Consider the following 12,779-nt stretch of genomic DNA (forward strand, 5'->3'; position numbering starts at 1 on the left):
TCATTTGAATTGCGGCGACTGAAATCAAGTGTAAACGTGTCAGCATGTGTCAGTGTTGTGCCTCCATGCCGCTCTTATTCAAGCGGACAAGCCAGCATGGAGCACACAGGGCAGACACAACCTGTTTGTGTGCTTGTGTGTGTCTCTGTGTCTTAAATGACATTTCAGGCCTGGGTTTCAGGGTAGAGACTGAGAATAACTGTGTTTATTTGAGGTGAATATAGTGGCTGTGGAATGAATAGTGATTCACTTAATTCCTAGAGAGATGACCGTGTAGAGATGACAGAAAAATAAGAGGAGAGATGTGGAGAACAACCTGAATGTGTTTGTGTGAATGTGTGTTTTCTGAACAGTTGTGGGACCTACACATAAAAGTTTTCTCTTGATTTTTCTATTTATTTATTTGTTTATTTTGACAGGGACAATGTCCAGCCTATTAGCTGTAACATAGTTAGCTATAAGCTCATTTACATCTGTAGTCCCTGGGCAGGAGACAGACACAACGTGATAGTTGGATGTGTTCTGCCTCAGCGTCATTGTCTTCAAAAATCAAAGGTGTTCATGTGTTGTTAAGCATAGCCTAAGTGAACTTGAGGCAACCTATAAAATTACAATTTAGGAAAATATATATAAATAGAACAGTCAAACAACAGATTTGTGTACAAGCTTTGTATTTTTAAAGTCAGCTTGTTTTAAATATGAAAAATTTGAAAGAGGAAATAGCATACAACAAATAACTGCTGAGATTTTAACACGCAAGAGTCAAACAGAGCGGTCGGAAAGATGTGCAGTGGAGCATTAAGTTTCCAAACACACAAAACTGAGGCCTTATGCAGCACAAGAGCAGAACAAAACCGTTAAATTGAATAATACTCAGGCTCACCTGGGCTGAAATGAATTCACTGCTTTTTAATTATGATAGAGATTATATCAATCACACTGAAGTGGCGGTGAAGAGAATAATGACTTGGTGCTGCATGAGTGACTCAGGTTTGTTGATTGAAACCGTTGCACAAGTCAACCTATTGGAAATGTAAACAGGAGTGCCGAAAAAATGGATTCTAATCAAGTAGGATATTTAGCAATCATTCATAACAAACACCAGACTGCAGAAGGAATTACAATAATTCACCGTAATCACACAGCGGCTATTTTCCACTGATGGTCAGGGTGGGAAGCTCAAATGCTGTTATAATATTTGTTTTAATATTCAACCGCTGTGTCCCAGGTTGTATCTTGTAATAATTTTGTATATCTGAAAAAAGCATCTAAATTGATCAGCAACTCAAATACAACGAGATTATTGAAAGGGAAATCTGAACTTCAAGTTACAACATCAGCCATTAGGGCAGTTAGAGAACAGCTAATGTAAATGTGCAACCACAAACTAGCTTATACGTTTAAAGCTAGCTTATGAAGGCCGTTATTTTTATAGTGTTATAGAATACGACAGAAAAGGTTAAATTCTCTGTCGCGTTATGTTAGCTAGAAAATAATTGAATGCTAACATTAGCTTTTTTCTAAATACAGCAAGACGGTTATAAAATCTGGGCATTAGTTTGGAATATGGCCCGATGTCCCTCAAGATATATGCCATCGATTGTCTTTTCAGTTTTGGATCAATTGTGAAACTGTAATACAAAGATTTGTGTAATTTTCAGATAGTCTGCGTTCATAAGACCTACAGACCAGCATTGGACATCCTCAGCTGTTGTGTCATGTCACAGGAAAGTGTCCGCAATGAGAGTAAGAGTATGGTGAAAACTTCAACATCAAGATATATTAGATGTGCTTTTTGTATGTGGATTGACAGCTTTTGATTGTTGTACTTTGTGCCCGAAGATGACGATAACTCATCACAACTCGGCAAAGCAGCATGTTATACAGAATGGAAACATGTTGATAAATGGTTTCTATTTGTGTATTGACAGGAGGGAAATTATAGTTGAATATCCTTTAGAGAGCATGCAGGTGTGAACCCTGAATAGAAAATGGTAATTGGAAGAAGAAGAAGAAGAAGAAGAAGAAGAAGAAGAAGAAGAAGAAGAGAGGTGGGATGTTCATACTGAGCCCTCTGCCAGCCCTCTCTCTCTTTTTCTCCCCCCTCTTTCTCTCTCGCTCTCTGGCTTGCTCGTACACACTCATCCACACACTTGCCCCTCAGACTCTCAACCCTCTCTCTTCATTCTCCGCTGCTCTTTCAGTCCGCCTCGCCCCCTTCTCTCTCTCTCTCTCTCTCACTCGTCTCATAAAAGGGCAGCGCGATCAGTCGAGCATGGAGCTTTTGATTTGAACCGCACGTGTGTCGTTCTTGAGCCGCGGCAGTTTGGATCACGGCCACAAATATGTGTCATTGAAGGGTTTTCTTTCCAGGAGGCACTTTGTCAAGATTTTTTTCAACTTCTCTGATGGACATTACTAGAGAGGAGACATCTAAATTGAACAGAGAAAAAAGCGGTAACTAGAGGGATCGTAAACACTTGAAGATGCTGTTTGGTAAGATGCTTGTTAACTAATGAAGTTTAAAAGGTTTTATTTCTCTTGAAATATAGGGTTTGTGTGTATCCATCTGCCCTAATTTCTGTGAGTTCTTCCCTTTAAATATGCGGTCTATTAATGACTTTACATCCTTGCTCAAGGGCGGCCGCATTCTCCTGCCCAGCATTTGCTCCCCCCAAATCCAAATTGAGTCCCCGGCCTGTTTGTTTTCCTAATTGACCCTTTTGATGATGCCAAGTGTGGAGTGAGTTCAGAGCGATACGACCGTGTCGTTCCCAGATGTGTCAAGTCGTTTTAAAGCCACACAAGAACAGCGCTGATATCACTGTGCAGATTGCTGGCAATTATGTCTCTGCCTCCCCGGGGAAATATGCCCAGATTAGCTCACATAATTGGAGCCTGTTAAAGATAAAGGCAGTGTGGGGAATTTGAGTCTTCAGTAGGGGGGGTTTCACCTAAGAATAGAAAATGTTGCTTGCATTTAGAGCTTTTTAAAATAAAGAACTGCGTTTGTTTTTTGCGTTCTGATTCATTCAACACACATTAGGTCCATACAGGCATTTTACAATTTTAAGTTTTACCTATAGATAAATGGTTGTAAATTAAAACACAAGTTGACATGGGTATTTGTAAAGCTGGATGGCAAGTAAGTAAATAGATTAGTCAAAGAACAAAGATTGATTTGTGTGTCTTTATAATATTGATAATAACTATACTAACTATTTCAATAGCTTTGCAAGCAAAGATGCATGTAAAGATGTGATCTGGTTGTTTTTTTCTGTGACCTTGAATGGATCATATTTGGATCTGTGACTGTTAATCATACAAACTTGGTGTTTGAGATTTCAAAGAAAACTTAGACAAGATTTCTGAAAGTTTTTATGTGTTAAAGATGAGAGTGGAAATGTCACTTTTCATCTAATAGATTAACAGAAACAGCAGGATTTAAATGATGTGTGTGCATTGTGTGATATACTTCAGAAGCTTATGGACATATACACACTCTGCCGTGTATGCCTGGACAGAAATCCTAAGAAGCGTGCGTGCGTGCGTGCGTGCGTGCGTGCGTGCGTGCGTGCGTGCGTGCGTGCATGCACTGGATGCTTTCTTCTTTAAATGGCAGATTAGGGAGATCAAAGGGAAACAGTTGGAGAGGAGATAACTGTAGATTTTTGCCTGGTGGCTGTGCTGCAGCTGTCCCCGCCCATCCACCCCTCCACCCCTCCACCCCCTATCCAGAGCTCAGTTCTGAGGCTGCACTGACAGCCTGTGTATGTAAATCTAATTCTCTGCTCAGAACGATATGCAAGAGATACCACGATGTTAACGTATTCTTGTAAAGCAACTTGCTTTGATGCTTGTATTGTCCTACATATCTTTTGTTTATTTTTTTTGTGCTACATTACATTGATGATAATGGAAGAGAAGAATCCGTGGGATTTCCAAAAGATGTGTTGTTTTTCTATTTCTTGTACTTTGTTCAATACATTGGATTATACCCTTAAGGTACTCCAAGTATGTAGTGTAACAACACACACATCTTTATTTCTATTTGTAGCACAACAGGGCGTCAGTGATGCAAATTGCAATCATTGCAATGTGGTGACTGGTTTTGGTAATTATGTGTTCAGAGATGTAACATAACTGCAACACTTTGTGAGAAAATAAAAGAAAGAAAACAACTTTTGCAGCTGTTACCTAATCCTTACAATATCCAATCAGTTTCCTAAAACATGCAATATCACATCAGTAATGCAGAAAACATGTACTGACATAATAAAGCAAACCAAGTAAGAAGGAAAACACTTTAATAAAAGCAGAAACCTTTAGTAGATGTGGCTAATACTAGCATAAATAAACACAATACATTTAAAATGAGAGAATGCGTAAAACAGGTTTTTGATTATGAAAACACAACCAAAGTCTCATTTAGAAGGACTGAAAACCCTTAACAAACCCATCATCATTATGACTTTTCATAATCATCATCATAATTAAATCCACAGCTTTGGGGGCACATTGTCTCCTTTAGTTTTGAGCTGAGCCATTATCCCTCTGTTCCTCCACCTACGCCTTTTCATTTGCACCCAACCGTCAACTCACAAATGGAAAATGTTTACATACATTAAAAAAAATAAAATAAATAAATACAGGAAATTGGTTGCAATTAGTTCCAGTTCTGACATTTAACACATGCTGACTTGTGTTACGTCATAAAACCTCTTCATTGGCTTTTAAAGTTGTTGAAACTAAACTCTACACTCGATTAAAATCCCACTTGTGCTTGTCAAAGGCCTTCAGTGCATTGTCATAAAATAAACCCCTGTAATGCAATCTACCACCTACACACATATAAATGATTTACGATTTATGAGAGGTTTAAAACACCACTGTAGTGGATACAAATTAGGATACAAATTACCCAATGATTGCTTGCTATCATTTAGTGAAGTTGTGTTCTGGCTTGTATTTGTCAAGATTTCTAAATCTCACTTGTTCTTTTAGAAAATGTGCAGCTGAACAACACCATCTTTCTTCGTTACCTTGTCTAAGTTGGTTTGATATTTGTATTACACATATGTCACACATGTAAACATAAAAAAATATATATTAGGGTACATCTCTGTACTGTAACAGAGGAGTTACAGACACGAGACCGGATCAGCTGAGTCAGTGGGGGAGCGCAGCACTGCATGTCAGACTGTGTGTGTGTGTGTGTGTGTGTGTGTGTGTGTGTGTGTCTGTGTGTGTGTGTGTGTGTGTGTGTCTGTGTGTGTGGAGCTACCACTGTGTTGTGCTTCCGCAACACCAAAATGCAATGTGAATTCACAGACTGGGACACCAATACTCCGCCATCGCAGAATCAATATAATTTTACAAAGATGTGATGAGGTCTGCGCTTAGTAACCGCTTTCCTTTCAGTGTAGTGGCTAAACTTTGGCTCTTTACTTGAGTTTAAAAAATCAAAACAGAATCAAGATTTCTTGAAAAGTTAAATCAATCTTTGTTTAACTGTTACTTTAAATAATTAAGAATGTGATATGTTAATAGTATCCCCTTAATATTACCTATAAGACATTGATCTGTGTTCTGTGGTGACGGGTAGTGAAAAGTGAAAACAAGCCCTTGTTTACTTACTGCAGTTATTGAAAAGTTCAGGAGAAGACAGAAGTTCATGAGTCAGTTTAGATAGGACCATTAATTTGCCTGTTGGGGCTCATTTTACTATCCAGCAGCGTTAATGGCTCATTTTCTAATTGAAGGGTAATGAGTATGGAGCAGTATGGTTTTAATTGCAAAACTGATGGTGCAGATTATCTTACAGCACAAATTTAATTAGCTACTGTACTTCGACTCAATGCCTCCTTGTGTCATGGAGTGCATTTTTATGTGCCTTAGCGGTGTCTGAAACACTCATCATCAGCATCGGTTTAAGTTTAAGGTTCAGTGCTTGACTGATTTAAAAAATGTATTCATGTTGGTGAGAAAACTAACATGTGTTTATAGTTTTTATAAACAGAACCCATATGTTCATGGTGGTGTTTTGACCAGTGCAGCACAAGTGGCATTGCATCTCTGTTGGTATTTTGTTGTTCACTGGGGAGGGCAAGGTGCACAGATGCAAGGAGAAGCACAAAGGTGGGTGGTTCATTCAAATAAGGCAGTGCGGATTGCAAAACTGTATGAGTTGCAAATCGAACCTAAAAGTTATCATATCACAACAAAAGATTACTTCAATTATTTTATTTTTCCCGTGTCAAAATTCTAGCTGTGCGTGTAGAAGCTTAGGATGACTCACATCCTCCATCAAAATGAGGGCAATTTTTTTCCAAATGCATTCTGGGAATGGAGCTGCTTGCCACGACCAACTACATTAAGTCATTTTAATGGTTTCGACACATGCCATGGATTCCTAGTACATTCAGGATTTGCCAAGAGCTCATGTGTCCTCAAGGTATTTGGTAACCAGGGATTTGCTGCACACCAGACCATTGTCGCCAGACTGTGAGTGGCTGGTCTTATAATGTAACCTTCTTTATGTCTTCTATAATTCAAGTGAATCAGAGTTCATCACTTTTCCATTAATCACACCTGAATTAAAAGCTATACTGGATCTGTGTGGGTAAGAGGGTCCATTTAAGGACTTTAGATATTTTCCAACAAGAATGGGGACAGGGGGAATTGATTAAACATTTTCTGCATTAGATTTGACTCAGGGACCACAGACCTGATTCCCCTTTTCACCCTGACTCCTTGTACATGCCCACTTCAGTCCCTCCCCTACTGCTGAAAATCTGTCCATCACTCCAGAGGTCAGTCAAAAGCACTATGACACCTTGTGATTGATTTCCGAGCAGGTTAGAAACGAGCAATGTGTGTCAGCAGGATAGTTTTATCAGGCAAAAAAATGTACAGCCTCATAAACATGTCGAGATGCAAATGCAAGACAGGTCGCTGGGACCTTATGACATTTCTATGAAACTTTAAATGGAACAGCAGCACTCAAGTCATGTTGAAAATCAGATTTTTTAAAGCTAAATCTTAACAGCGTGCCCAATCAATATCATCAGTGTTTTGATCAGTGTTTTCATTATTGAATTACAAAGGTTCCCATCGAAAATTTAACAAATAACTGTGACTGAAAGCGTTTATTCTTTTTCTACTTCTGTATGAGTGGTGATGTCAAAGTTAAAATTGTCCATAAAATCACAGTGAACTATTTTCTTGGCTAAAACCTTTATTGGTTAAGTTTTGGCATGAGGCAGAACGGTGAGGTTACACAAAACAAATTTAGCAGTGATTTGGGGGATTACGGTATAGAACTGTCCGACCAATCAAGAGTAAGGGGATGACTAGACATTGAAATTGTTGTGAAAAAAACATGCTTCCCTCTGCGATGCATCGGTGGATCAAATCATTTGATGGCAGTGTGACAAAACCATTTAAGTGTGTTCAGAAAGAAAGCACAGCAACAGATAATTGACATTTTGTTCTGCAGTGTCCGTGTGTTTGTGTGTTGCTCGATTACTTATCTCAGGAACTCCATTGAAAACTTTTCCCATGTTTTCACTTCAATCATCTTTGTCCTCCAGTCTGTGATATGTAAACACTTTGATATATAAAGTAGAATTATATAGCCCTGGTATGTGCACAATTATCCTACTCAAGTTTAACACTTAAAACTCAAACACCTCTTTGCAGAAACCACACTACCACAGGCACATTTGCATCCACTTGCTCTCCATCCATTGACTTTGTATGCAGGAAAAACTGCGGCTAGAAACCACTTTGCATTCTGTCTAAGCACACAGTTTGCATTTTAAGTACATATATAGTTTAACAAACGCTGGCTGTGAGCTGTCCCCTGTCCTTTGTAGCTATGTGCTCAAGAGCTAGCATAATTGTTGGATAAAGCTGACCTTCCAGTATACCTCCAGTTGGTTAAATGACATGACTGTCTGCTGACTGAGGACATTTGCTTTGTTCTCGAGACCTGACTTAACTCGAAAGTGACAACAAACGATGAAGGTCAATTGTTACAGAAATTCTTAAATGGATCAGCTTTTACTGGCTTCAATTTATGCATTTAAATGCACACACACAGCAGCAGGTACGTGCATGCTAAGTGCACTCTCCGTCAGCAAAAGTCATTCATGTTTTAGTATTTGCTGAAATGCTGATTTGAATTAAAATATTGTGCCTCCAAATCTGGCGATGTGTCTTCTAAATTAAGCAGAAAATGCAAACCTGCTTAAATATGCAACTGCCAGGAGACATGACATCTCCCAAAAATGTTGACAGCTGATGAAAGTGCTCTCTGTTAGTATTCATGTCAAGATACAAGCATCCTTTTGTGAGACAAAGTGAGATATGTAAGATTTAGGTTGGATGGCATTTTTTAATTCACTTACACAGGCTACGGACTTGAGCCGTCGCACACAATCGGAAATGATATTTTAAAGATCACTTAATGTCAGCTACTGAAATGTTGCCTGATTCTGCAGAGCTCCTGCCAATGTTTATCCATGCATTGCACCAATGTAATACATTTGTGCTTTGTTCTGATGCACTTGGAAGCTCTGGGGGTAAACCCGGCAACATGTTACGGCTATACTAGAAAGCTTTATTAATGCGTCGTTGATTCAATAAGTTTCTCATAAATGGGGGTTTAGCTATACACTTGATGGTACCAAGCCATAAAATCAGCATCCTTATCACTTGATAAAGCTAAGTAGATTCTTTGGAAATCAGAGAAAGTAGCATTGTTCTTCATTGGGGGAGTCACCAACAAGCTACCAGTCAAGTATAGTTAATATATGACAGTTGTTTGTTGATTTTACATTTTTAATGATAAGTTGAAAGTAATAAAATAGGGTAACAACAGGTTAAAAACTAAGCTATAAGCATAGAAAAAGCCTACTAACAGCTGCATCTCATCTCACGATTTTGCTCGTTTTGTTTTTTGGAAAGAGTTAAAAAAAACTAGTTAGGCCTACCATAGACACCAGCCAAAGGATTTTAAAATATGTAAGCAGCTAGTACATTTTACACTTGTAAGTTTATGTTAAGTTGTAAGTACGAAAGTCTGCTAACACCAGGTCACTAACTAAACTGTTTAGCTTGTTAGCTTCGCTTTGCTTGAACAGCTGCTGGAGGAGTTCAGCAAAATGTCAAATGACAAACCTTTCTGCATTGTTTCCAAGAATTACATATTCGGCTAACTTTTTCTGAACCTTAAAAGGCTCAACTTTAAAGAGCATTACAACACGCTCTTTCTGACCTCCGCTACAAAGTTGCTGACACTAGCTTGTCTTCTTTAATGTATCCTTAATAAACATCTTTCAAGATGCACCACTCAGCGACGTGACAGTGATTCTCATCTCTGAAGCCGCTAATGTACGATCCTTTAAACCCTCTCCACCAGGCAGACAGCCAGAGGAGCAGCGAGACAGAAAGCTGCTAATTATCAAGTTCATGGGGCGGATAAAGCTGCGACTGGCTTTAAATATCAATAAGTATGTGCTGCACATCTGCTGACTGCCTTTCAGCCGCTCTGATTGGACTGAGCCTTATCTCAATTCAAGCAGATGGTGGCAGTTTATTTTATAAGTGTGCTCGATACAGAAGTGCAGAACGCTTTGAGAGGACAGGTCGGTAAAAGAGATTAAACACAACACAATAAATGCTGCTTGATCTGAGCTTCACTGATAATGCATTCATGCACATATCCCTGCAGATCTGCCTTATCTCTGGGTGTTAGTTATCCTTAATGGCTGTGTTCAAAAACTCATCAGAGTCAGAAACACTGGCAGGAAAGTCAATCATGTGAATTAAAATGGATCTGTGTTCACCTGTTTTCAACAGTCTCCTTATCCTAAACAAGATATGAAAATGGAAGATCACAGTTATAGTTTCATGAATGGTGATTGTGAAGCACCAGGATGTATCTAAGTATTAAGATGAAGCCTTGTTGAAACTCTTTGACAATGATATAAACAGAAAGTCTCAACAAACTCAAAATACAATTCTGGTTAAAGAGATATCTATTTAATTTACCTGCTGACATGTTTTGACAGAGTCGGAAGGAGGAAGAGCGAAATATACTGGGTTATTAGAAATATTATATATTGTGACTTCTTCTTGTTTTTATTTTATTTACCATGTGTAGACGCTACTACGGCTGTAGATTGTGTTCACAGTATCCTGTGATTTTCCCTTTTGACCAGAGGACACAAGTCCTTGATTTCACCTTGAACACATCCAATAGAAGTTTTTGCACCCTGTGGTGAAAATGGGCCCTCAGTGCTCCTGTTGAAAGTAGGACAGATTACCGCGGGGAGCCTGATCTGGGCTCGATGCTGCCCTGCAGGTAGAAATTCTCACGAAGCTGTGTGCTCTGCCAGCTGCGACTGTGTGAGTTGAAATAGACGGTGACAGCCAGAAGGAGACTTTGCCTATTGGCAACCACTAGTGGCCTAAATGTTCTTTGTCACAATAAAGATGATTTATTAAAAGACCCTACAGAGCAAGACGGGGGCAGCATTTTAAGCCATCATGGAAATTAGGCTTTCACTCCACCGTTTTGTTTCCAGCGGAGGGAGCTAAGCAGAGCTGTCAATGGAAGTTTTAATGGATGCTAATTCATCCTCCAGAGCTCATCATAAATGCCTGCTTTTCTACCTGTTGTGTAAGCAATGGCATCATCATTCCTGCAAAAGCATAGTGCACTAACCACTTCTGTTTTATGACTCAGAGAGCTGTGTGCTTCATGCTTTTATAGAGTGAAAAACATGCCATTCAATTTTCATCATTTCACAATGCGTTTTGCAGGCTTAACAGCAAAAACTAGAGACGCTTTTCGGCATTTCCGTTCCTCATTTAGTGCTACAATGGGCCTGTTAGATTAAACTGTTTGTTATGACCTAGTGCTACTCTTTCAAATAGAAAGATGACTGTTAGTTAAAGAAAGAGGGAGTAGGCTTTTCTGTTTTTAAGCCAAGGTAAATATTGTTGTTGCGATGTCATGTTGAGTTGGCTAAGTAAAGCTAAGTTAAAAACTGCTGATTTTTTTTTATTCATCATTGATGGCAGCATCTTCACAGAATCAGATTCAGTCTTAGTGAGCAGTTTTGTTAATGTCATGTTTCTTGATGCTATTTGTGGTTATACTTAATACATTATGATTGAAAGTAATGTGATATTCCACTCCTCAACTCAAATTTGATTAATCTAAAGTATTAACACGTTGTAAAATAAAATATCCTGTAAATATGAAGGTTTTAGGGGCATTACTTGAGTACTTAAAATTGTTGAATTGTCTCTGACTGTAAGCCTAGATTCAGATTGATTATGTGCAGATTCCCTGATGTCAACACCAAATACTTATTGATCACGTCACAGGTTTTATGGTTTCCAAAAATCAAAGTAAGCTGTAAGTCAACGTGAGCCTGGAACAATGGAGCCTTTCCAAAGCTGGAAATCTTAAAGGAAGTTGTAATCATTATTTTTTGAATAGCCTTTTCAGTGGCATTACCTCCTTTTTGTTTACTCTCCGAGCATTCACGATGTTCAGTGTCAGAAAGGAGAAGATGCCTCCACACCACCGTGTCGTTTCTGACTGAAGACAGAGAGCTAAACAGATGATTCTGGCAAATGAAAGAAGCTAACGCAGCTTTTCCTCCAATGCTCAGACTCTAAATTTGCCGCTGTGAAGCCCCAGCCCCCTCCCCCCCCCCCATCCTTCATGAAGATGCCATTTTCTCCCCGTCTACGATTGCTGTGATGTTGAATCACCCAGAGACTAATCCTGGAAATAATAAAGATTAAGCTTTTCTTCCTGTTTTTGCAGGGTGCTTTAATTTCTGCAGCTCATAATCTTCTATCCCTTCTCAAAAGGGAAGGTTAACTGCTATGACCTACACTCCTAGCCGCCACAAGGAAGCTGTCCTCCAGCATAGGGAAAGAATGAGAACAGATTATCCAGCTGGAAACGGCACGAAAAGTCAAAAGAAAGAAGGAAACAACCTCCTGCTGTATATCCCTTTGCTAAATCCTCTGCTCTACCTATATCAATAGCATGCATATCTACATAATATAAACTATACTCATAACTGTTGGACAAACTACGGAAGTCCATTATACATTACACACAAATGTTCTTTATCATTAACATGAACAGGCAATGTTTTTTAGCCAAGCATATAGCATGTGGCCCCCTGCTTCTTTTATTTCTTTAAAGGAAGACTGTGCGACTTTTTGATCCAGTAGATGTCGCCCTTGAGCCCCAGCATTAAACCAAAACGAACTGCTGTTTGGCGACACCTCCAACCCCTCTTCACTCGGGTTCACACAGAAGTTTTATCAATTAGAACGTACCATAACTTACCACCATTAAGTGCATACAGCGGACACAATTTTCCTTTGCTCGAGCTGCAATTGCCTGTGGTCAGCATTGTTGTGTTATAGCAGGCTAATGTAAGCACACTATGGTTTACTAATAGCTTCACATTGTATAGAAATTGACACAGAATGACCGTGATGTAAAGACACATACGTCACATCCAAAAAAGCACTGAGTAGGCTGTGTTATTCTTCATTTCTCTAGTCCTTTAATGAAACATCTTTATACGCAAGGCGGTCATGTAAACATGATGTAAACACGACTCCGACAACAACAAAGCCTGCGGGACTCTCGCTTCTCACTCATTGTGGACAGTCATGACTCAGAGACAGGAAATCTTTATTTCTGCTATATTTATGTGTAAAATATCAAACATTCT

At 39.1% G+C, this 12,779-nt stretch overlaps 1 protein-coding gene across 2 annotated transcripts in view; it reads left to right on the forward strand.

Annotated features, from left to right (window-relative positions):
- Positions 1 to 12,779, forward strand: part of LOC110002631 (zinc finger protein 385C) — a 69,185-nt gene that overhangs the window by 36,978 nt on the left and 19,428 nt on the right. Inside the window, exon 1 of one of the 2 annotated variants that reach the window (XM_020658287.3) lies at positions 2,158 to 2,496. The exons of the other annotated variant lie outside the window; for it this stretch is intronic. Within the exon in view, the coding sequence (XP_020513943.2) occupies positions 2,487 to 2,496 (10 nt within the window). The 5' untranslated portion in view covers positions 2,158 to 2,486. Of the gene's footprint in view, positions 1 to 2,157; positions 2,497 to 12,779 lie in introns of those variants that run through there. 2 annotated transcript variants of the gene reach the window in all.

Source organism: Labrus bergylta, chromosome 21, assembly GCF_963930695.1.
Source record: "Labrus bergylta chromosome 21, fLabBer1.1, whole genome shotgun sequence".
Taxonomy (NCBI): Eukaryota; Metazoa; Chordata; class Actinopteri; order Labriformes; family Labridae; genus Labrus; species Labrus bergylta.